Source organism: Eptatretus burgeri, chromosome 4, assembly GCF_056783735.1.
Source record: "Eptatretus burgeri isolate ZD-2024b chromosome 4, Ebu_testis_v1, whole genome shotgun sequence".
NCBI lineage: Eukaryota > Metazoa > Chordata > Myxini > Myxiniformes > Myxinidae > Eptatretus > Eptatretus burgeri.
Genome location: NC_140964.1, coordinates 22,450,825 through 22,477,309, shown reverse-complemented (window position 1 = coordinate 22,477,309; position 26,485 = coordinate 22,450,825). Strand labels below are relative to the sequence as shown.

Here is a 26,485-nt window from a genome sequence, read left to right as displayed (position 1 = left end):
ATTCCCAGTTTGGGGTGAGTAAATTGAAGCAATTTGAAAAGCCGACACGATCCCCACAAAGATTAGAGATACTGTAATTCTAATCAAATGGAAAACAAGAAGCAAATACTTTGATATCGCGCGGCTGGGGGCAGTAAAAGGTTAAGAATGATGAAACAATTTTGCGGTTATAAAATTTAAATGTAGATACGGTGAATTAGCATGCATGATGGGAAGAGTTGTGACGTTGGACAAATTTCTATTTATCGCCCTCAGATCAAACGCGGCCATAAGTGTGACAGAAGACACAGGACAGAATAGCCAATTATATTACAGCGCGATGTCGCCGAGCTGTAATAACCACTTCTGTCACCAAAAAAGAGGAAGAAATCACCTCCACAAGACGTTTTAAAAACACTTCTGGTGAAAAACAATGAAGAACGAGAGTTACAACGCTGTGCGTCAACAACTAACGGAACAGGAAGATTATCACTTCCTGCTCAGAAAATCAACTTCCGGCGTCACACAGAAAACGATTCAGCACAAAAAACGTCGCTTTTCCGGATTAACCCCGCCCACAATTCACCCGGCAATCTCCGCCCACAATTCACCCGCAATCTCCGCCCACAATTCACCCGGCAATCTCCGCCCACAATCCACCCGGCAATCTCCGCCCACAATTCACCCGGCAATCTCCGCCTACAATTCACCCGTCAATCTCCGCCTACAATCGACCCGGCAATCTCCGCCTACAATCGACCCGGCAATCTCCGCCTACAATCGACCCGGCAATCTCCGCCTACAATTCACCCGGCAATCTCCGCCTACAATTCACCCGGCAATCTCCGCCCACAATCCACCCGGCAATCTCCGCCCACAATCCACCCGGCAATCTCCGCCCACAATCCACCCGGCAATCTCCGCCCACAATCCACCCGGCAATCTCCGCCTACAATTCACCCGGCAATCTCCGCCTACAATTCACCCGGCAATCTCCGCCTACAATCCACCCGGCAATCTCCGCCCACAATCCACCCGGCAATCTCCGCCTACAATTCACCCGGCAATCTCCGCCTACAATCCACCCGGCAATCTCCGCCCACAATTCACCCGGCAATCTCCGCCCACAATCCACCCGGCAATCTCCGCCCACATCACACCCAACAATAAGTGTGACAGAAGACACAGGACAGAATAGCCAATTATATAACAGCGTGATGTCGCCGCGCTGTAATAAATAGATGGACCAAACAGTTGCTGAAAAAGGGCCATTCAAAAATTACATAACGGTTGGGGGGTGGGGGTTTATGTCCAAGTGTCGTTACAGAGTGTTACAGGGGGACGGGTTGTTTCCAATGCCGTTATGCAACACTAATTAATCGGTCAATTACAACTTTGTTCTCGATTCACCCTTTGTTTAAAGATTCAATTGTATTTAATGATACACATGTTCAATGCATTTATGATAAAAACAAATCGCTTTATTTAAATTCCATCATTGCTATTTCTATGAACACTTAATCTCATTCCATGGACACTTAAAAGCCTGGTGTTGGCTTCGCGGTTAGGGTGGCGGCTTGGGATCCTCGGGTCCTGAGTTTTGCCCCGTTTTCCGCTGAATTAACACCAGGGGGTTGACTCAGCCTGCCATCCTTCCGAGGTCGGCGAAATGAGTACTAGTGTACTGGTAATAGGGGCACTGCATCAGTGGCATATCTGTGCCCCTAACTAATGATGCAACCAGCAGCCAAAAGGCTGCACACGAAGGGAAGGGGTATTGATGGATTTATTAAAAATCTGGTATTGGTGTAGCACAAGCATGATGGATCGAATGGCCTCCTGTGCATAATTTCCTTTCCTTGTAATTTGCAAATATAAACAATTGAACATCTTTAGAAACGATTACATCATTCAGTAGTGATTAGTCCGATGACGTCAGTTAAGGGATTCCGACTGCTTCCTGGTCTTATTGATGGTACACTGTACCGCCTTAACTTTTTCAAATATAGTTTGTAGTAACTGAAAAAAAACAACGGGATAAATAGCATCCTGGGATTGAGGTATGAAATAGTGGGAGGGGCGTGTCTTCATCGAGCGTTACGTAATATTTTATGGAGTGTCTTTTGAAGCACGAGTACATACGTACGTGCCCGTAAAAAAAAAAATAATAATAATAATAAATAAATATTCAAACCGCGAGCAAGAAACAACAACCACACAGGCCGTTTCTTCGTTCTCGCGTGCCCGTACGTGCGTGGCCCGGAAGTTGGCATATTATTCGCAGTTACGATTATTCGCAATTTCGTTTTAATGCCCAAATATTCAATTACCGCCAACGTATTTTGCCTTTTCGCAATGTCATCGCAAGGAAAAACAAAAAGAGAAGAGAGAGAAAAAAAATTACTTCCTGGTTCGGAGCACACCAGCTCACTCTGATGTTACCGAAATTTATGCACCATCTAATATGAAAACGATCATAACTTGGGGCATAGTGTTTATCTATAAATGCGCATAAGAAATCGAGAAATTATTAGAATACACGAAGTCATCACTCTCCGGAAGCCCATACGTTGTAACCCATAATGGGGAACGCGGCTGAGCTTCCCTTCTCCATCGGCCACGCCCACGTAACAACGTGTCTTGTCATTGGTTTGGTAAATAAATGGCCATAACTTGGGAACCACTTGTCTGATTAACATCAAACCTTGAAAAGGCACATACTCAGGTCCCCAGCAATATACCTGGCAAGTTTCAATTAGATCGGACCAGTGGTTGTCGAGAAACAGCGGTCACAGACACACACACACAGACACACACACACACACAGACACACACACAGACACACACACACACAGACACACACCCACACACGCAGACACACACACACACACACAGACACACACACACACACACACACAGACACACACACACACAGACACACACACACACACACAGACACACACACAGACACACACACACACACACAGACACACACACACACACACACAGACACACACACACACACACACACACACACACAGATTGCTGGAATTATAGATAGATGACGGAACGTTACAGGGGGTTGGGGGTGTCAGATTTAGGCAAAAAATGTGTTACGTAATTTTTGAATGGGCCCCAAAGCACAAGAAGTAGCGTTTTTTTTAACCAGCCTCCAAAACAAGAACATCTGTTAATAACGTTGAATACACACAGATTTATACAAACGCTCACAAGTTGAATGCAGGGAGTCATTCAACAAAAAAGGAAAAGGAAACCGATAATTACCAAAGTGTGAAGTCAAATTGGCCACTAAGTACTGGGCCATCCAAAAAAGGTAAACAAATAACAGAATGGTAATTATTTTACCACTAAATGTAGACGAGTTACAGTAAAAGCTTCTGCACCTATATCCACCCCTTGGGGTACTGGATTCTGTGCCCCATGTCCTAAACCAGTGATCTGGATCTGCTCACGGCTTCTATTACTGATTTTGATATTTTCATGTTGATTGTGCTGTTTTCTTCAAAAAGTTTCAGAAGTTCTTTCAAAATTTCATAAATGTACATTGTTTGTACAGTATTCCTATCTGTTATCGGCATCAGCGTATATTCATGCTGGTACGTACAGTTCTGTTGCCTTGGCGGTTGTACAGTTATGTTCATTCAGTGTTAATTAACCTATTGTACATCACTCACTTACTACATGTACATGCACATTGTGAGGATAGTCTCAACCAGTATGGTAATAAGCATCTATACGTATTGCGCTGTACATCCAGACAGGAGAATTTTTAAAGTCATTCTTCACCTTTGAGAAATAGGTCCAAAAACGATATATATCGCACGATAATCTCAAAAAGTTGTGGACGGATTATGACAAAACTAGGCGGATGAGTTTGTTCAGGTGACAAGAATAAGTTGATTCGATTTTGTCGGTCCAGATCCAGATCTGGGCTATCAGTGGGATACAAAACATAAACTGTTCATCCTGGCACAGGTATGTGCTCTCTCTTGAGTGTTGTTCTAGTTACTACAATAATTACAGAGAAGTATTTCATCAAAATACCACACTTGCCACATTCTAACTCGATGATTTACTACTTTACTAGTCATTATTGCTGAGTCTTTCTTCGGCGGCGTCCCGATTGTTGTGAACACCAGGTATTTCATGACCTCGAGTTCATGCATGTACGGTATGATAGCACCTTCTCCGTCATGATTTTGACTGTCGTTGTAATCTGAGGATTCCTGAACAGAAAATTATTTGTTAAATTCACTTTTTGATGAGTCTGAAGCGAGTTGTACAGCCTTTACCCTTTGAATGCTGAGACATTAGTACTGGTGATTATGTCACAAAGATGATGCAATGACCACGTTGGCCTTCTGGATCTTTCATGGTTCGAAGCCCGGTTGGCTTTTTTAACATTAACTCTTCAAAAAATTATTTGAATTAAAAACCACATTCAGTTCTTTGTTTATTACTTAAAATCAAAATCATTACATTGAAAAAAGAAATTTTAATTTCTAATTCTGTGGACCTTTAAAATTGTAATTGTCGTCTTTGCCAATAATTATGATGACATTGATTAACCTCTCAGATCGAACTGTGAAGTTTAAAGCTGGACTGTTTAAAGTGCACCTTTTGCATCCAGGCAATATCTGCAAAACATTGGAGCAGTGGATGAAGGAGTTGCTGAAATAGTTGCAGCCATCGAGGAATACTTTGAAAATGATGGAAAAACAGCATATCTCTTCACCTCTGACCACGGAATGACTGACTGGGGTTAGTAGAACTCACTGTAGGATGTGATTGCTATTGAAGCAGTTTTCTTATTATCCAAAGCCTTTTGTGCTCATGACTCCAAAAATGGCTTTAAATTTTCTGGAGAATCTATTATGCAAAGTGGTTGACAAAGTGCCGAGTTCCTATGACATATTGCTGTCTGATCCCTTCTGTGGTCTCGTTCAGTTTGTGGTGACTCTCCTTTTTTTTTTTGCCAGTGATGGTTTTGAACTTTCCTCAATTTCATTGAGGTGGCTTTTTAAGGTAAACTTGTCTGCTTCGCCTGGCAAACACTGCCATCTTGTTTCTCCAAAGCGACAGTTTTGTCGGCATCGTCGTCATTCCATCCCCATATTTCCTCTACTTTGTCTTTGATCTCATGCTCTCTGTCATGTGATCTTTAATTACCTCTGCCACTGAATGTGGATGAAGGGTATGTTTTCACCCCTGTCTGTTTGTCCATTTGTCTTTGAGCAGGATATCTCAAAAAGTTAAGTACATACTTGGACAAAAGTTGGTGGGCAGGTTGGGTGTGTGACGAGGACAAATTGATTCGATTTTGGAGAAGATCCGAATCTTGATTCGGATCTGAGAATTTTTTTAAATGAATCTTCACCATTGAGAGATCAGGCCATATATATATATATATATATATATATATATATATATATATATATATATATATATATATATATATATATATATATATATATATATATATATATATATATATATATATATATATATATATATATATATATATATATATATATATATATATATATATATATATATATATATATATATATATATATATATATATATATATATATATATATATTTATATATATTTATATATTTATATATATATATATTTATATATTTATATATATATATATATATATATATATATATATATATATATATATATATATATATATATATATATATATATATATATATATATATATATATATATATATATATATATATATATATATATACATATATACATATATATATATATACACATATATATATATATATATATATATATATATATATATATATATATATATATATATATATATATATATTGTTGCGGATTCGCGCCCGCCGGCGTGCGAACGGCCACGTAACTCGAATCGCGGCACGTCGCCCACCGGACGGACAATCCCGTCGTGACCCTCTCGGACTAACGCCGGGAACTAGTCACGGGTGGACCTTTCGGCCTCACCACGATCGTGCCAATCGGCCCCCCGCGTGGGATAGGGTTGCTCGCCAAATTCGACCTACCTAAGTACCCACACGGAGGGTAGACCGGGCGATCGCACCTCGCCGCAGGTCGACTTCGGACACGGGCCACTTTAAGCGACCCGTTCCGTACTATCGGGATAACCGAGCGGTGTTATCGTCGGCCTCGACGGTTCGATTAATTATCGGGCGTTTTAGCCCACGACCAACCCTTTACGTGAAGTAAGATGGAGATTCAATAAAGGAAAAGACGAAGCGAAACGGGAAAACAGTTCAACAATAAGCACATTTATTTCACGATGAACGGAAAGCACACATATACAATTACACCAAAAGCAAATGTAAAAGAAGAAGAAACACAATATTACACAAAAAGCAAATATAAAAGAGAAACACAATGCAGATCTATTACCGACTACGCGAGCACACGGCAACACTTATGCAGTTTTACTTCACAGACGGCGCCGACAACACATATACCCAAAGCAAAAGAAAAGGACCACCCTCAAGGATGAGGCGGGCCTGGGGCCGAGACCGCGTCGGGCCTACCCGTCTGGTGATGAGCCGCGAAATGGCGCTGGCGCCCCGACTCCGCGGGCCTCGCTGGGACTGCCTAGTATGGGGTGGGGACGGGGCCCCCTTCTTGCACTATCTCAGCGCGGGGGGAAACAGGAGGGGGTTGTTGATGCTCGGGGGATGGAGGATATCTCCCTGTCTCGGGTCCCGCGACGAGCGTCTCCACCACGACCTCGGTCATGCCGCCGGCCTCTCCCTCCGCAGCTCCCCTACTCCGACACGAGCACCCCCTCGACCGCCTTTGCCGCCGCCACCTCTCCACAGCTCCGTCCTCTTCACTCTGACTACTACCACTTCTTCCCAGCTCCACCGACAACTCCCCTTGACTGACGAACGCGGTCGTTTATATCCCCCGTGGCCTCGCTCCTTCACCTTCGACCCTTTACCTCCGACCCTTCACCTCTAACTAGCTCCCCATTGGACCGAGGAAAAGTGGGCGTGAATGCTTTTTGATCCATGAATTTGCATATAGCGACCACACTCCAACGTACCTGGAGGCGGGGCCAAATCGCCCCACGCTCACCGATAGGACGGAACAGAAGTGGGCGTGAGTCGTTTTTGATCCGTTTCCTTTGGAAAGGCTGGCGCTTTTGCACCCCCGCTCGGTGCGCGCCCTGCACGAGTCCACTATCGGTGCCCACAAGTGGCGCGGGAATAGTGGTGATGCGATGGTTGCGAGAGCGAGATGTGACGGTAAAGGTCATGGCTGTTGTTGTGAAGCGGCATTGCGGTTGGTGGTTGTTGTGTGATGGCTGTTGAGACGTGGTTGGTGGTGGTAGTAATGGCGGCTGGTCCAAAATAAAGATAGTAAAAGAAAAACAGCTATCGAGAAGGGTCGCAGCCCGCATGGATGACATTTATTCCCTCTAAACAACGGGTTTGGGCCTAACTACACATATACTTACAGAGATATCTCACCTAAGGGACCTGAATGGTGGTTTGCGAATTTCGTCAACCACAACACTACCCCCTCCCCTTTTTACAGACTCGTCCCGAGTCGTCAAATTTTCGTGTGCCATCATGTGTAGTTTTCCCCTCGTACATTTTACCGACGGATCCCTGAGTGCGACATTCATGGTATTCGTGTCCCCAAAATAAATAACCTGAGGGCTGAGTAACGACCTAAACAAACTCACTCACACGGACGACTTAAATAAAATTGCCGGCGCTAAGACAAACATGCCGGGGGCGCACTCATATTTACAGTACATCTTACCTTAACTTACAAATTTTACACTAAACCATGGCCCAGGATCAATGAACTCTGCAAAAAGAAAGCAGTTAGCAGGGAGCCAGGCTGCTCGCATGCAGTCTCTGGCTCAAACAATGCAGGTGACAGGGAACGTGGCCGGCTGCTCACACGCAGTCCAAGGCCTTCCCTTTTGAACTGAACGCAGTGAACCACAACGGTGCATGGGCTGCACAAACGTAGTCTCCGTGCCAGCTCAAGTGGCACACGCAATGAACACAACGAATGGATGGATGAATGGTTTGAACTGAACGCAGTGAACCACAACAGTGCATGGGCTGCACAAACGCAGTCTCCGTGCCAGCTCAAGTGGCACACGCAATGAGCACAACGAATGGATGGATGAATGGATGCACGCAAACACGGTGCACGGGCCGCCACTGCAGGCCCGTGTTGTAGCTGCCAACAGGGCAGTTCTTGCAGCTTGCAAACTGTTGCTTTCTGATCCTGGCGCACATGGCAATGAACAGGGGGGGGGGGGGAAAGCAAAAATTGAACGGGGCTGGTGAACAGGGGCAGTGGGCATGGCATGGCAAAGGTGATCAGGCAAACACAGCCTGCAGAAGAAGGCCGCTGCAGGCAAACACAGCCAGCAGATTAACTGGCCTGGTGTAGGCCTTGAAGAAAAACAGCCAGCCGGCAGATGAAGTGGGCCGGCACAGGCCCTGCAGCAACACAGCCAGCAGATGAAGTGGCCGGCACAGGCCTTGAAGCAAAACACGGCCAGCCGATGGCACAGGCCTTGCAGCACAGCAGCTGCAGACAATCCGACCGGCACAGGCCTTGCAGCACCGCAGCTGCCGATGAAGTTGGCCGGCCTCTGCCTTGCAGCAACGCAGCCAGCAGATGAAGCTGGCCAGCCTTTGCCGTTCAGTGGAGGTTGGTGGAGGGAGTGCGGTGGTGCTGGCCACTCGGAAGGCGGGCTCGGACCTACCCTACGGTCTCCCTCCCAACCTATCGCCTTTGCCTGTCATTGTCTATACCCACTCCCTTAATTTGTCAAACCCCAATTTAGCCCCAACTTATTTTTTTATTTTTACTTCCCTACTATAAATCGTCCCCTAACCCCCTGTACTGTCCTTGTTCGGCTAACCTATCCTGTCACCTAGCCTACTCCCAACCCCTACGTTCCCTTCCTGGAGGGGAATAAGGGAGAGCTAACGTCCTGTGTCGAGGCCCAACGAAGCCTCAGGATGGCCTCCCCAGACTTCAGCGATCTATAACCCAAAGTGGGTCCAGCGGCCCACAACGAGAGCGAGGGGATGGATGGTGCGGAGGGGTACACTTCCTATTCTACCCGAACCATTTAACTGTTAAACTACCCCGGGGCTTTCAACAAGGGCCTCTCGCTTAAACTATTGGTTCTAACAACCCAGATTCCCGTCGCCTGTGTTGGTGTCCTCACAATTACGGGCCTTGCCCCCCAATTTTCTCTCCGTGCCCTCACACGGTCTCATGGCTGGGACACGTGGCTCCCTTTGGCAGGCACGACCCTCTGCCGATTCTCCGACGATGGCACCCCCGGGCACTACACTGCCTCCGAGCCTACCAGCTCCCTAACACCGGGGAGTGCCCCCCATGGCACCTCCCCTGAAACGCACACGTGGCAGGCTGGCTTCCCAGGCCCCTTTCCGAGGGTCACCCGTGCCCACAACACTGCCCACGCGGCTAATGGCGCCCCGGGCCCCCGCACCAAGCAGGCGCACCCGTGCCCACTACGCTATCCCGGCCCCCCATGGGCCCTTGGCCTACCACGGCCGACTAGCCTGGTGCCCGGGGTACCCACTCAGCGATACTCACCTTTCGCAGCCACGCTCCCAGCCCGTCAACAGGGCTCCTGCACCCCTCCAAACGGGTTTCGAGCCTACACTCCCACCAACAACAAAACGACCTCCATTTTGTAAATTTGACTAACCCCCTAACTCACTCTACACTGACCCCGGGGTCCCTTGGGCGGGAGTCACTCCTCCCCCCAATCACTCATCGCACCATGCAGTCCCCATTCGCTCCACTCACACAGACCTGCTGGCCTCACTCACTCACCAAGTACTCACCTCACAACTCACCAACTCTTCAACACACACACAGCTGAACTCTGCCATCCTTCTAACTACCTCCCCTAACTAACTCGTGCTCCCACGTCGTCCCTTAAACTACAGCACGTTCCTTTTAACACTACGTAGCTAAACTACATCATCTCTACACATCCAAAGTCTGTCTCTGTCTCCAAATCAATCATTTTATTTCCCAACCTAAATCTGGCTACAATCCCTCTAACTAATCCATTCCACGGACTCCATGAGGACTTACCCCTGCCCCATGAAGTCGGTCTAGCTAAGCTAACCCTTCCCCCGAACTAGTTTCCATCCTGTGCCCTGGTCAAGGGGGTCTTCCACCCCTTGCCCAGGAATCCTGTGCACCCGAAAGTGAGGCTTGCTTTTTTTTTTTTCTTTACATGCGCAGCACCAGCGCGGCAACTCACAGCTCGCGCACTTTGCACCTGCCCGTGACGTCATGCAGCTGCACGTGTACCTCGTCCCTCCTTGGACGGTACCATCCGGCAGGGATACCCCTCCTGCCGGATTCCAACCCCACGTGCAGCCATGACGTCACCGTGCGCATAAAAAAAAAAACACAAGCCCCACGTCTCGAGGGGTTCCCCACGCGAACACATGTGCTTTGCCCGTTGGAGCTTAACACACACGATCGCGTGGAGAACCCGTCCGGTCCAAATCCGTAATCCTGCCTAAACTTTGTCCGTCCACGGGATCGGCAAATCCACCGCTGGCGTTTCCGGACCGGGACTTCACTCTCGCAAGCGAGCACGTGGGGGCCTCGTGCGTTGCACAGCACGGACCTCGTGCTCACTGCTGGGTGAACCCGGCACGGTCCCCGAAACAACTACAGCCGCTACTCGGCTTTCTTTCCTCACATGTCGCCGTCGTCGCCATTCGACACACGCACTCCCACGTGTTACGACGCTAACACACCTCACCATTAAACTCACACCGGGAGACGCGGCTGCATGTTCACTCATGCCGACCGACATCTCCCTTACATACCGCTCTCTCACACACACGGTCTCCCTTGCACTCGGCCGTTCACTCACGCATGCCATTACCCTTGCACACGTGGCTCCCCTCACTCGCGGCCTTCCACTCACTCGTGCCATTTCCCTCACACAAACCACACCACTCACACACGCGGGGGCACTCACCCGCGGTGCCTCACTCATACACCGTTCCTCACTCACACACGCGGGGGCACTCATCCGCGGTGCCTCACTCATACACCGTGCCTCACTCACACACGCGGGGGCACTCAACCGCGGTGCCTCACTCATACTGGCCGTTTCACTCACACACACGGCCTCTTCCACTTGCGGTGCCCCTTTTACACACGGCGTGCTGGGAGGCACGTACTCCGGCACAATCGCCACCACACCACTCACACACGGGGTCGCTTCCACACACGGGGACGCACTCACACCTTGCACCACACACACAGGGACAACCACACTGGGGATTCGTGTCCCCACAAGGGTCTCCGGGGCCTCTATACCCCCCAAGCTCTCCGTGCACCTGTCCACAGCACTCCTCCCCTCGACCTCGCAAAGCACGACCGAACTCACCTGGTCGTGACTCGCTTCAAGGGGGGCATACTCCCTCCCCTCGTTCCTGGAGGAGGCCATCCAACTGCTCGCACCGGGTCTCTACCCAGTCCGCGAGCTCACCCCCATTGTCCTCCACTACCTCCGTGTGTGTGTGTGCGTCACTTACCCCGTCTTCATCGTGCAGTCTTCCCTCTATCGTTCCCATCTCCCGTGTCTCTGCCAACTCAGTCACCTCTTCACCCTTTACCTCCCTTGTCTCAACTATTATTTCCGTCTCTTCCCTTGTTATCTCCCTCGTGCACGTCTCCGTCACCCCAATTAGTTTGTCCCTTTCGGTTACCGTCACTTTTTCTGTCACGACCCTCGCCCAACATGCCCCCCAAATTATTTTTTTCTTACCCGCGTCCACCGCGGGCCCGACAGCCGTTGCACTCCCTCCCAGCTCGTTCGCTCCCACACGTGGAGTCGCCATTTTAAGCTCCCTGCTAACGGCCTTCATGCCCGCCTGCAGGCTTCGGCCCATGTTCTGCGTCGCACCCCGCAGCTCTTTCATTTCTTCCTTCATGTTTGTTTCCATTCCGTTCATTTGCTTGTTCATTCCGTTCATTTGCTGTGTATTCGCATCCATCTTTTCGTTCATACCTTTCATTTCATTTGTGTTTGCATCCATTTTCGTTTTCATTTCCGCATTCATTTGTTGCGCATCCGCATTCATCTTTGCCAGCATGGTGAATAGCTGGGCCATGTCGGGTGCGCTTGGGTGAGCTGATTCGGCAAGAATCGGGAGGTTTTGGTGGAGAGGGGGAGGGGAGGTGTCATACACCGCGGCCGCTGCCGCACCTATTTCGAGCTCTGGGTTCAGTTGGGCGAGTTCGTTTTCCTGTACAACCAACATTTCCTGCACGGGGATTTCGTCCTGAGCCATGGATTCTACACATTCTACATCCATTTCTAATACCCCCGGCTCCCGCTCGCCTTGAGACGCCATCTTGCTTCTCGCAAAGGGTTAATTTAGCTCGCTCGTAATTTGGAGGGAATCGGGGGTCGCTCCTCTCACCCCTGGACCGATTCCCGTGAATTTAGTTGGAGACAGGAGAGCCCATTTTCCCGTTCTCTGATACCAGTGCCGCGAGGAGGGCGATGAGTTTATATCGCACGACCTGACACCAGTGTTGCGGATTCGCGCCCGCCGGCGTGCGAACGGCCACGTAACTCGAATCGCGGCACGTCGCCCACCGGACGGACAATCCCGTCGTGACCCTCTCGGACTAACGCCGGGAACTAGTCACGGGTGGACCTTTCGGCCTCACCACGATCGTGCCAATCGGCCCCCCGCGTGGGATAGGGTTGCTCGCCAAATTCGACCTACCGAAGTACCCACACGGAGGGTAGACCGGGCGATCGCACCTCGCCGCAGGTCGACTTCGGACACGGGCCACTTTAAGCGACCCGTTCCGTACTATCGGGATAACCGAGCGGTGTTATCGTCGGCCTCGACGGTTCGATTAATTATCGGGCGTTTTAGCCCACAACCAACCCTTTACGTGAAGTAAGATGGAGATTCAATAGAGGAAAAGACAAAGCGAAGCGGGAAAACGGTTCAACATAAAGCACATTTATTTCACGATGAACGGAAAGCACACATATACAATTATACCAAAAGCAAATGTGAAAGAAGAAGAAACACAATATTACACAAAAAGCAAATATAAAAGAGAAACACAATGCAGATCTATTACCGACTACGCGAGCACACGGCAACACTTATGCAGTTTTACTTCACAGACGGCGCCGACAACACATATACCCAAAGCAAAAGAAAAGGACCACCCTCAAGGATGAGGCGGGCCTGGGGCCGAGACCGCGTCGGGCCTACCCGTCTGGTGATGAGCCGCGAAATGGCGCTGGCGCCCCGACTCCGCGGGCCTCGCTGGGACTGCCTGGTATCGGGTGGGGACGGGGCCCCCTTCTCGCACTATCTCAGCGCGGGGGGAAACAGGAGGGGGTTGTTGATGCTCGGGGGATGGAGGATATCTCCCTGTCTCGGGTCCCGCGACGAGCGTCTCCACCACGACCTCGGTCGCGCCGCCGGCCTCTCCCTCCGCAGCTCCCCGACTCCGACACGAGCACCCCCTCGACCGCCTTCGCCGCCGCCACCTCTCCACAGCTCCGTCCTCTTCACTCTGACTACTACCACTTCTTCCCAGCTCCACCGACCACTCCGAACTCTTGACTGACGAACGCGGTCGTTTATATCCCCCGTGGCCTCGCTCCTTCGACCCTTTACCTCCGACCCTTCACCTCTAACTGGCTCCCCATTGGACCGAGGAAAAGTGGGCGTGAATGCTTTTTGATCCATGAATTTGCATATAGCGACCACACTCCAACGTACCTGGAGCCGGGGCCAAATCGCCCCACGCTCACCGATAGGACGGAACAGAAGTGGGCGTGAGTCGTTTTTGATCCGTTTCCTTCGGAAAGGCCGGCGCTTTTGCACCCCCGCTCGGTGCGCGCCCTGCACGAGTCCACTATCGGTGCCCACAAGTGGCGTGGGAATAGTGGTGATGCGATCGTTGCGAGGGCGATTTGTGACGGTAAAGGTCGTGGCTGTTGTTGTGAAGCGGCGTTGCGGTTGGTGGTTGTTGTGTGATGGCTGTTGAGACGTGGTTGGTGGTGGTAGTAATGGCGGCTGGTCCAAAATAAAGATAGTAAAAGAAAAACGGCTATCTAGAGGGGTCGCAGCCCGAATGAATGACATTTATTCCCTCGAAACAACGGGTTTGAGCCTAACTACACATATACTTACAGAGATATCTCACCTAAGGGACCTGAATGGTGGTTTGCGAATTTCGTCAACCACAACAATATATATATATATATATATATATATATATATCTATATATACATATATATATAAATATATATATATATATATATATATATAGATATATATATATATATGTATATATATATATATACATATATATATATATATATATATATATATGTATATGTATATATATACATATATAGTAAGATATCTCAAAAAGTTGTGGATGGATTTTGACAAAACTATGTGGATGAGTTGGATAGGTGACGAGAACAAGCTAATTAAGTTTTGGTTAACATGCGGATGAAGATCCAGCCTATCAGTGGGATACAAAACGTAATCTGTTGAGCCTCCTGGGAAGTATGTACTCCACCGAGTGTCATTCTAGTTTTTCATGTGATCTGCATTTGAGATGAAATGACATATTACATGGGCAGAGGCAAATCAATTGCCTCATTTGCGGCTAATTGTACATTTCTAGATTTTTCAAGTCTGAAGGCAAAATGTCAGCACGTCATTGGAGATCCGAGATAACAAAGTAAATATACAGAGGAAAACCTGGAAACGCATTCCAGGAATGCAACAGTTGCTGATTGTCTTTTGGAACATGAAAAAAGAAGTTAATGTCACAACCTAATACGTCTCAGAAACAGAATAAGTAGAACGGAATGTCACTTGGGATTAAACAAAAAAAAAATGGACAAGAGTTTTGAATGCCGCAGCCTTTGGGAACTTTAGCTCTCTCCCTATTGATGCTTTAGACTTTAATCCCTCATCAATATATTGGAAAGCCTGTGAAGCTACTTTAAAGGAATGCTCGATGCATTTTGAAAATGAATATCGTGTACACAGCAATATTTTCTGTGGACTTCAAAAACCGGCAAGACTTCCAATTGATCAAAAGTGGGAAGTATAAAACACTTTGAGAATAGCGTCTTTCGAGTCCTGTCTAGTGCTCCGGATTTGTGGCATTTGCTCATGTGTTTGTTTGCCTTGAGCAAAAAGGATGGCTGATTGATGGTATGGCTTTGGTGTTGTTTCCTGAAGGTCACACTCTGCATTCTCTGTAAATGTACCATCACCAACAAAAAGCATCTCTTCAACAAAATCTTTTGAAACTTTGGTTTGGGCCTTGAGCGAATGCAGGCAGGGTATATGTCTTTTGTCCTTTGAACTGAGAGTTCTAGTTGGTACATTTCAACCGCTGCACGATGCAGTGAAAACCTGTGTACAAACTGATGGTTCAAAGTGTAAGAGGTCGAAGCATCTTATTGGAAGATGCAGTTGCAAGACATTACCATACAGAAGAGCCTGGTGTTGGGTGGCTGGATTAAGATGTTTGGGTCTTGAGTTTGAGCCCCTGTCTTACTGTGAAATCTCACCAGGTGCGTTGAAACAGCTTGTCATCCTTCTGAGGTCGGCAAACTGAGTACCGGCTTACTGTAAACAGGGGGCACCGCATCAGCGGCACAACCCACACTCCCAGCAATGATGCAACCAGCCGCCACAGGCTTCATACTTAATGCTGACCATCCCAAAGAAAGATGCGATTTCTGTTGGAGATAATTTTCCTGTGTTTTTGTTCTCCTGAGGTTTGTCAGAGTGCTTTTTCCTGTAGATAAACCTCTCTCACCTTGCAATTGTCGACCTATTCCATTTTGTCTTTGAGCAGTTTTCTGTTTAATAGGCTCTTGGTTCTTATGTGCCTTAATGTCTGTACTTAATTTCTTATGTCTCTTTATCTTCGCAACACATGACCTCTGATATATGGATGTGCTGAGATGCTGCAAAATGCTTCTTCTTCTTCTTCTTCTTCTTCTTCTTCTTCTTCTTCTTCTTCTTCTTCTTCTTCTTCTTCTTCTTCTTCTTCTTCTTCTTCTTCTTCTTCTACTTCTTCTACTTCTTCTACTTCTTCTACTTCTTCTACTTCTTCTACTTCTTCTACTTCTTCTACTTCTTCTACTTCTTCTACTTCTTCTACTTCTTCTACTTCTTCTACTTCTTCTACTTCTTCTACTTCTTCTACTTCTTCTACTTCTTCTACTTCTTCTACTACTTCTACTACTTCTACTACTTCTTCTACTTCTTCTTCTACTTCTACTTCTACTCATTGTTATAATAATTTTAAGAGATTGATTGTTTCGTTGGATTGATGTCAACAGTCACTTTGCATTGTTTTTTTCATCTCTCGTAAATAACCTTTTTGCTGTTTTTAATGTTACCTCCCCTCCTACCTCCCCTATTGTTCTGTTCATTCATTCCCTTGATGTTTGTCCCATTGTCAGTTCCACCTTGCTCTATCATGAACCTCACTCCTGGTGTGAAGAAAATAAAACCGACCTAAAATATTTATGGCAAGGTGACTGTGTTACCTCTGGAGACATTCTTTTGCTTTGCATATAAAAGTGGTGGAATGTTTGACCAAACCCTACCCTCCTCTTCCTTCCTGCATATTCCACACATACCCTTTCCTTTCCTCCTTTTACTGCAATCAACTATTAACCTCCTTTTAACTTTTCTTCTCCCTCCTCTATAATCCGTCAATGAAATTGGAACATAACACTCTTATTTGGAAGTAAAATCTCAAAGTATTTTACAAAGAAAGAAAACGTAAGAAGAATACAAAGTAAGATAATGTATTGAAATTTGATGCAATTTTTGGAGAGATTTTAAAACCGTAATCGACGAGACCCTGCAAATTTGGAAAATGAGAGATGAGGAGCACATCTGAAGAATCCTCCATCGTCAAAAGTCTTAATCCTCGTGTGAGGGAGAGTCCCATTGTTTGATCGCAGCTCTCTTGCACATGGTCAAAGTGTGATTCCTTCAGAAATGTAAGCAGGGACCAACTTGATGTTTGCTTTCGAAGGTTCTCAGCAAAAAAAAAAAAAAAAATTGATCTACCGGTGCACTGGGAGCCAATGAATTGTTTTGAGAAGTGAAGTGATGTGATTAAATAGGCAAGCCTGCGGTACTAGTGCAACAGCCATGCTATGAATGAGATATGGTAGCTTGAGAGAATAAGAAGGCAAGTTACATGATGAAAGCATGATCCAAAGTCCCAGTTCTCTTCTGATTTAGTCGACAGTAGTTTTGGGCAATATTGTGCAGATGAAAGAAATTAATTTTTCAGATTTTAGCAATTTATTGAATATGGGAAAGAGTCGGGTCCATATAGTGATAACTGGTTTTAAAACCATTGAAGCAGTAGAGGTTGGGTGGTGATCCCCACGTGTCACTACGTTTGTTGAGTCCTTATAAAGAAGGGATTGAGAGCCATGGTTGAACATATCAGTCTTGGTGGCATTGAGTTTGAGACATTTCATGCAGATCCATGTTTGAATTGCAGAGAGACAGGAAATCGGTGGCAGTCAGCACATTCCCAGGTTGAATGGACAAGTAGATCTGGGTATAGTCAGCATAACAATGAAAGCTGATAAAATTCTGTAAAATTGTACCAAGTGGATGCCTGCATAAAAGAGAAAACAAGGCTTGTCCAGAGAGAGATCCCTACAGAATGCCAACAGATGGATTAATTGGGTCTGATGAATAGCCAGACATGCACAGTTCTCAACGTTTGCAGAGATGTCAAGAGATAGTCCAAGAGCATTAGGTCAAAATAGGCCCTAACCTGGACATTTTTGGTAACAAGCTGATTTTTTCAGGATAGGTCCAGGAATATGTCTAGAATAACATACTAAAAGTCCTCATAAATCCTCCTTGAGCGTTTTCCGCAATCCAAGATGGCGTCCAAAATGGCCGCCTCTTCTGTTTTTCTCATAACTTTGCAAGCAGGTTTCCCCAAAACACACTTTAAATGTCTACATATATGTTTTGAAGTATAAGGAACTCGATAGAATACATTTTAAGAGATGTTGAAGCACGCAAGTACCAATAAAACTGTTTGAGCTCTTCCAAAAATCCAAAATGGTGTCCAAAATGGCCGTCATTAACAATTTTATCTCAAAATTGTTTAAATATTTATCATTAATTAATTAACTGTGATATTTCATCCTGAAAATATTCAACAAACATTTCAATTATAAATGTGGTTGCTGTGCATACAGTATTCAAATCAATTTGAATGTTAAAGTCTAGAAGTGTGCCCTTAATCGCTTATGACATTACGAGGGAAACATTGTACCATCAGTTTGATGCTAAACAGACAGGGCGACATAAATTTGCCATATGGTCCATTTTCATCACCTAAAGCTCGGAAATTGAAAACTTGGTGCTAACCTTTTTTTACCAACAAGATGCAGTTGATGTCTACCATGAGGTGAGTTCTATTTGAAACATTCCGTTATCATTAAGGAAGTAAAACTATTATTTTTGGTACCCAGACTAAATGCATGATCAAAATTTGTGTCTTCATGCATGTACTACACAGTACTGTGTAATATCACTTGACAGGGAATTTCTGTGGAGTAGTCTATCGTTACACCTAAAACATTGTATTGAATCATTTTATTTGTTTCACGCAGATGAAAAGAATTATAGTATGATAGAAATCAGAGAGTGTATGACACTCCTTCCTATTGGTACATGTATGCTGTATTTGTATAAAAGGTTCCTTTTTTGTGTGTGTCACAGCATATCACATATATTGTGATATGCTAGTATACATTCATTATTAATAATAGCAGACATTTTAAAGTGCCTTTTCCATTGGATACAAAGTGCTATGAGATGTCATCCCTGGTTGTCATAGGAGATAAAATATATTACCAGGCTGCGACAGTACAAGTGCAGTGCACATCTAGGGATAACAAAATAAGTTAGTCTTCAAGTCACATATTACATGGCAGTGAATTTCTGTGCAGTAGCCACTATCATCATCATTTTCCTCTCGGGTTTCCTTGCGAGATTTTCTCTGCCCAATACAATTCCTACCAGACATTCTGGCACCCCACAATGAGTTGATTCATCCGTAATTTAACTTCACAGGTATCAATATGTAAACATGCTATAGAGTACTGTGATTGTGATGTGTTATAGAAATTGCAGAATCATGTGATGGCAATCATGTGATGGCATTGGCACTTGTGTGCTTCTACATCTCTTATAATGTATTCTATTGAGTTCCTTGTACTTCAAAACATATATTTGGACATCTAAAGTGCGTTTTGGGGAAACCTACTTGCAAAGTTAAGAGAAAAACATGAAATGGCGGCCATTTTGGACGCCATCTTGGATTGCGGAAAACGCTCAAGGAGGATTCATGAGGACTTTTAGTATGTTATTTCACACACATTCCTGGACCTTTCCTGAAAAAATCAGCTTGTTACCAAAAATGTCCAGGTTAAACCCTAATGCTCTTGGACTAAGAGGGCAATTCTCAAGTCAAGTCTCAAGTCTTTGAGGGCACACAACAAAATGTGACAAAAGTAAAGGGGTGTGAATACATACCGAAGGCACTGTACCTACTTGAACAAATGTGCATGAGATTAGTCAGTAACCCCAGCCGATGATTAAATGGTTTACACGTAGAACCAAGGCATTCAATGTGGAACGGGAAAGAATATTTTAATAATTTACTTTAACTGTATATTTATTATGTACGTCAAAATTAAACATATAATTAGGATGGGAGGTGGCAAATCAGGAAGGGGGAGGGACGCTCGGGAATTACGAAGGGGGCAGGACTTCGTGGAAGCGGAAATAGGGTGGGACATTGGGGAAAATAAAGCACAGAACTTATTAACTTCAATTGTTGTTGTGATACAATTTCCAATTATTGACGAAGTTTAAATAATACAAGTCAAATGACATTTCAATAATCATGAAATCATTATATCGGGTCAGGACATGCACGGGGCCAAGTTTCCACGATTCAACACGAATATCAATGACATGGTTTGAATAAAGTTGTGCTTCCCATATTGGTAAGACTGATGCTTGCCACTTGGACATGGTGTGCTCTGTGCTGTCTGGAAAGTGAGCATTCCCTTTCACCTTAATGGAGAATGTTATGCGATCCGACGGCCCTAAGCGCTGGCACGCTGCACATGTACAGAATACATGTGCAAGGTTATGTCGTCATTGACCGAACCACGCATGTCGACGACTGAAAATCATATACCGGTACCATTTACTTGAAACCCCGTTTTCATTCAATGCTTATTCAACTATTATTTTCCAATTATTGTGAACAAGTTATTATAAACTCAAGTCTCATGTAAGTTGCAAGCAAGTCACAAATCTGAGTCCCAAGTCAATTTTGTCACTTCTGAGTGAAGTCACCAAATTTTGCAACTCGAGTCCCCAACTCTGGATGTATGATCTGCAAAATAGGATTTAAACCATTGAAGAGCAGGTCAAAAGATATACCAAAACAGGATGGAAGAAAGTCAAGTTAATATATTTTGATCAGCTGTATAAAAAGCAGCAGGGCTTCTGAAATATTAATAATTGTTGGGATACCCAGCCTTGCCCGGTGCTGTTCTAATACTGTTGACATTTTGAAGAAATCAATTTTGGTTTTCTAATTTTTTTTTGTGGGGGCCGAAAACACTTCCCCACACCCGCCAAGGAATGGGGTCGCAGATCGCAATTTTGAAATGCTCTGATGGCAGCGACGTGCTGCATTTGAAACTGTTTGTTCGAAATATGTCGCTTGTTGATGCCTAGGATCCGTAATAATAATTTGTACTGGCGTCAAAGCCAATGACCAATTGCAAATTAACAGTAGAATACGTGGAGAGATAATGATGACAACCGAAGATGTTTTATCGAGTACTGAAAGTTATTTTCTTTGAGTTAGTGGTGATGGCCTGGATTGTATGTTGACTGGCGAGTATTGTAAGAAGTGATCCAAGCAGGAGTCAGTAATTGTTGGTGTGGATGAAAGTGTAGGATCCAGAGCATTTTGCATCATGTATCACAAACACATTATACTGTTATCCTGAAAGGCCACAGCAAATTGCTTCGCTTGTGATCGAGATGGAGTCGGTGGAAAAGAGTTGTAACCCTATTTAATTAGTTTACCAATGATAGAAAACCACTCCCATACCATCTATTTTATTCCCTGAGCATGCACTCACACTCGCGCACTCACACACAATCTTTTTTAACCACACGCTTTTTGAAAAAAAAAATGGAGGAATACTGAAATCGGCTCCGTCTGTCCGTCAGTCATGCTATCTCCTCCTTAATATCTCCTTAAAAATGGAGGCACCTCTTGAAGGTGCAAGAGAATTATAATTTTTGACCCCGCCCGAGTGGGCGGGATCAAAAGGTCAAATACCAGTAAATGCAATTACGGGAGCATTTTAAGACACATTTTAATGAAACTTTGTAAATGCAGTCAACATTGGGGGATGCATGAAATATGTAACGGTTTTTTTGTTTTTTTTTCCAACAGAGGTCAAAACAAGAAAATAATTTTTAACTCTAAATTTGATATTGGGTCATTCCTGGTGGAATTGTTTGCCATCTTTCAGTTTTGCTTGAGGTGGGAAGCGTTGGGATTTGCGACGGTGCGCCATCCACTTTGCTCTCGGTTATTCTTATTTTTTCCTTATTTCTCTCTTTTTCTTTCCTTTTCCCCCCATTTTCCCCCTTTTTTTTCTCTATTTACACTCTCCCCATGTCCCCCTTCATCCCATCCTTTCCATCGGCCTTTTTCACTTGTAATATGTTGATGATCCCTCATGGAACATAAGAATTGTTTACGGCAGAGTAAAAACAATTTTCAGAATCAATCCTCACTTCCTCTTTATATTGCTTTACTTTGCCTTACTTTCTTCCAAGGTTCACACGGTGCAGGACACAGTTCAGAGACAATGACACCTGTGGTGTGTTGGGGTGGCGGTGTTAATGGGCCAGAACACATCAGTGTACAAACCTACACTGATAGCTTTTCAGAAGGTGTGTTCAACAAGGAAACCTTGCGTGCTGTTAATTCATTATGAAATGAAAGGACGAGCTATAATCAAATCTACAGGGTTGATCTCCCTGTCTGACTATAATGTTATGCTCAATGCAATGGAGTTGTTTGTATGTTTTTGTGTTTTTTTCATACAAGTCGAGGTTTGGTTTTTGAGTGTTTTGGTGGAATTTTATTCCACAGAATGGAAATTGAGCCATTTGAAGAGAAAAGATGTCAATCAGGTGGGTGATGGGGAGGCTGGAGAAGGGTGAAAGGTGTAATGAAAGCTTTTAATCCTCTCATAAAAAGCATACTCCAAGTGATATCCTTGTTAAGAGCTGCCTCTATGTTATATTGTTTTTGCTTTGCTTTGCTTTTCCTCGCAGGCAGATTTGGCTCCATTAATGGCGACCTTATTGGGAATTCCTTTTCCAATGAATTCCGTGGTAAGTCTGAAACAAATCTGCATTTCAATGTGATCGGCTTGTTTTCAGTTAGGAATTTCAAACAGAGTTGGACTGTTTGGCATTCTCTTCGCAGGTTCCAATCCAAATATACTTACTCTCTTGATTTGTTCATTAATGTCTCTTAATTTTGTTGTAATTCATATAAAGGTAGACTGTTGTCTCATAATGGCCTCATCCTGCATATACTATATGTGTAGTGATGCGTCTTGTGTCACTGGAGGAAAACGAAATTGTTCATGGTGTTATAACAAGCATCGGTCTTGCTTTCTACCTCCGCCACTGAAGGTGAAGGAGGTTATGTTTTTACCCCTCTCTGTCTGTTGGATTCGCTATATATGCTAGATATCCCTTATTGTCGGGTTTTCCGTGTGTGTGTGTGTGTGTGTGTGTGTGTGTGTGTGTGTGTGTGTGTGTGTGTGTGTGTGTGTGTGTGTGTGTGTGTGTGTGTGTCTGCAACGCGAGGCTCCACAGCACGAACCAGCAAACCGATTTTGTTGAAACTTTGCCAACAGGTGGAATATATACTGGGAATGTGCCCGTTTGAATCTTGTTGCCTCGCAACCACCCATTGCTGTGCAGCGGCCGAAAAACCGCGTACAGTATTTTCAATACTTGTCCTTCAGTTTTGAATGTAGAGAAACGAGACTTCGGAATTAAACACTTCGAGATATTTAGAAAATTTTACTCAAGGCGATTTTTGATTGAGGTTTAATTTTTCAAATGGTAGTCCTTCAAAAATCGGGTGTCTATTTACCGTCATTTAAGGTGTGTATACAGTGTTTGTAAGGAACTACACCGTCGTTCCACCTTCGATCTCTCCTCGATCCAAATGTTATTGACCAAAGTGAAAAGGATCCAAAAGAAATGGAATCACCGGCATTTCTGTCTTTTTGGATTTCTAATAATATGTTTATTTATTTACTGCAAACGATTCCACGACCCACACACCACCTCCAATTATTTATTTATTTACCGAAAACGATTCCACGACCCACACACCACCTTCAATTATTTATTTATTTACCGAAAACGATTCCACGATCCACACACCACCTTCAATTATTTATTTATTTACCGAAAACGATTCCACGATCCACACACCACCTTCAATTATTTATTTATTTACTGAAAACGATTCCACGACCCACACACCACCTTCAATTATTTATTTATTTATTCACCGAAAACGATTCCACGACCCACACACCACCTTCAATTATTTATTTACCGAAAACGATTCCCCACCCACACACCACCTCCAATTATTTATTTATTTACCGAAAACGATTCCACGACCCACACTCCGCCTCCATTTATTTATTTATTTTCCGTAAACGATTCCACGATCAACACATCACCTCCAATTATTTATTTATTTCCCGAAAACGATTCCACGACCCACACCACCTCCAATTATTTGCTATTTACAGTGGGAGTGGCATAGGAAAGTGGGCGTGGCTTATGAAAATATTGTGTGGCTCAGGAGGTGTGGTCAAACAAGAGCATTGAGAGAAGTTTATCAGGGTGTGTGTGTGTGTGTGTGTGTGTGTGTGTGTGTGTGTGTGTGTGTGTGTGTGTGTGTGTGTGTGTGTGTGTGTGTGTGTGTGTGTGTGTGTGTCTGCAACGCGAGGCTCCACAGCACAAACCAGCAAACCGATTATTTTTCAAATGGTAGTCCTTCAAAAATAGGTGTCTATTTACCGTCATTTTTTTATGAGCAATACCAGTTGGCAAAATATGCAATAGGAAAATCTTGCCAGGCAGAGGAACAATTGTATGTGAACCAATACGTCTTGCAATGAATTTTCGTCGGTGGATCAGTCAGAATGAAAAGCATCGTATCCAGCGCTTCGATCCTAGTGAATCCCTCGTCGCCTACCGGCTTGTTTGTTTGTTTGTTTGTCTGTCTGTCTGTGTGTCTGTTTGTGTGCAGGATATCTTAAAAAGTTGCTGACGGATTTGGATGAAATTTTGTGTACAGGTTGGGTGTGTGACAAGGAAGAATTGATTCGATTTTGGTGAAGATCCGAATTCGGATCCGACTACTAGAATTTTTAAAGTGATTCTTCACCATTGAGAGATAGGGCCAAAAATTATATATAGCATGATATTTCAAAAATGTATTGGGCCCGAAATGTTCTCGTGGATCAGGCATTACGTGGCGGAGCTATGCATGCTTCCGAGTGCCCTCCTAGTTTTAAGTGTAATGTACAGGAAAAGAGCAGGACCTATGGTAATTCATAACAACCCATTGCAACTTGGGAAGGCAATAAGTCAAACACTATGGGTGGATGAGCATCACATGTGGAGAGAAGAGAACAGAAGAAGGCACAGGAAGACGCTACAAAGACGCTACAGAGAGAAAGAGAAACACCTTATCTTTCTCATTTTCTATGATGAGAAGCAGCATGGCATCGTGCATATTAATAAGTCAATCCATGGGATATCAACTAATTTCAAGGAACCTTATTGCCTCGCCATTTCGAAATCCTTTTAATTTTTTTAATATGCATCATATGGAAAACCCCAAAGTTATAAATCTCAGCTCCACATATAATCTACATTGTGTTTCCAGAGTTGTGAGCACGCTCAGGCCAATATTGTCGAATCTTGCACGTTTGAGCCATCTTACAGCAGCTGTTGCTTCAAAACTACTTGAGATATCTTCATAAATGTTGCTGTATTGCTTGACAAGTTTGTGTAAATTGTAAACCTAGATGAAATAGCACAAGTTTTGGCTAGGATATTCAATCCCAGTCAGCCAAAAATCCTTCTACATTCAATCATGGCATTGGATGGGGTTAGAATACCCTGTAGCATCTCCTAAACTTGTTGAGATTCCAACTTACACTTTTCACCAATTATTTTCATTCTTTAAGAAGAGTTGATAGTCTCAACGACTGCATTCTCAGAGAGCCAGAAGAATACATTACAGAAAGAGCCTTATTCAAAAATGCTGTAAATTTGGTATCCATTTCACATTTATTGCCTTTAATGTTCTCTGTTGTTCTGACGATACATTGTTTTTATGATCACTTTTCTCCCTCTTTAAGCATATGCACCTAATTCCATTAACTTGATAAGGTAGTTTTGAATTGCCATTCCCACAGTTTCCTTAAATGGGCTGCCTTTGCTGTGCACTCGGAAAAAGAAATGCAACTCCATAACCAATCTTTATAACATTTTTATGATGTTACTGCACTTGTGATTTTAAGGATTTCTTGGTGCATAAAGTAATATTCCTGGCATTTTAAAATATTGTATTCCATTCTCTTCATTAGGGTCTGCTTCCTTTGTCCTACTTAAATACTTCTCTAGCTTTTCGTGCAGAAGCGGCACTTGCAAATGCCCTCGCTATTGTTGAACAGTTTCAGGTGAGTATTACGAAATGCTTCACTTTCAACTCTAAGAAATAATCAATCGTTTTTTTTTTATTTACCTTATTTGCATCGTATGTTGTAATTATTTTTTGTGAATTTTTATGATTTGTACTGAGATAAATGAGATCCTTCTAATGAGAAATGCCCCTTTAGAGGTTGTTTTTGGAAGTCTTCTTCTTTGTTCATATGCAGCGCAAGGCTGCAGGGTAGCATCATTGGCTATGAGCATGGCTGTGCCATTGACGCAATGCCCGTCGCAGGTTAAGACAAAAATTTGTAATTTGTTCAGGGTGTCGACGATAGCTCACCTCCTCTTCGTGAAGGACACAGTGGGATCTTTAACGTCCACCAACAATGCTGGGAGACCGGACGTCTGTTTAACATCTATCCGAGGGACGGCACCCACATTTATGAATCACCCTGCCTGTGAAACACTGGGATGACAGTTTATAGCTGGGTCGGGATTCAAACCCAAGCTAGACAT

The 26,485-nt window shown here is 44.5% G+C and overlaps 1 protein-coding gene across 5 annotated transcripts in view; it reads left to right on the top strand.

The window, feature by feature from the left end:
- The window catches only part of PIGN (phosphatidylinositol glycan anchor biosynthesis class N), a 138,475-nt gene that overhangs the window by 42,453 nt on the left and 69,537 nt on the right, over positions 1-26,485 (top strand). For all 5 annotated transcript variants that reach the window (XM_085877149.1, XM_085877150.1, XM_085877151.1 and 2 more), the window contains 5 exons: positions 4,631-4,761; positions 22,037-22,153; positions 22,356-22,396; positions 22,541-22,600; positions 25,903-25,995. In XM_085877149.1, coding sequence (XP_085733275.1) covers positions 4,631-4,761; positions 22,037-22,153; positions 22,356-22,396; positions 22,541-22,600; positions 25,903-25,995 — 442 coding nt within the window. The remainder of the gene's footprint in view (positions 1-4,630; positions 4,762-22,036; positions 22,154-22,355; positions 22,397-22,540; positions 22,601-25,902; positions 25,996-26,485) is intronic.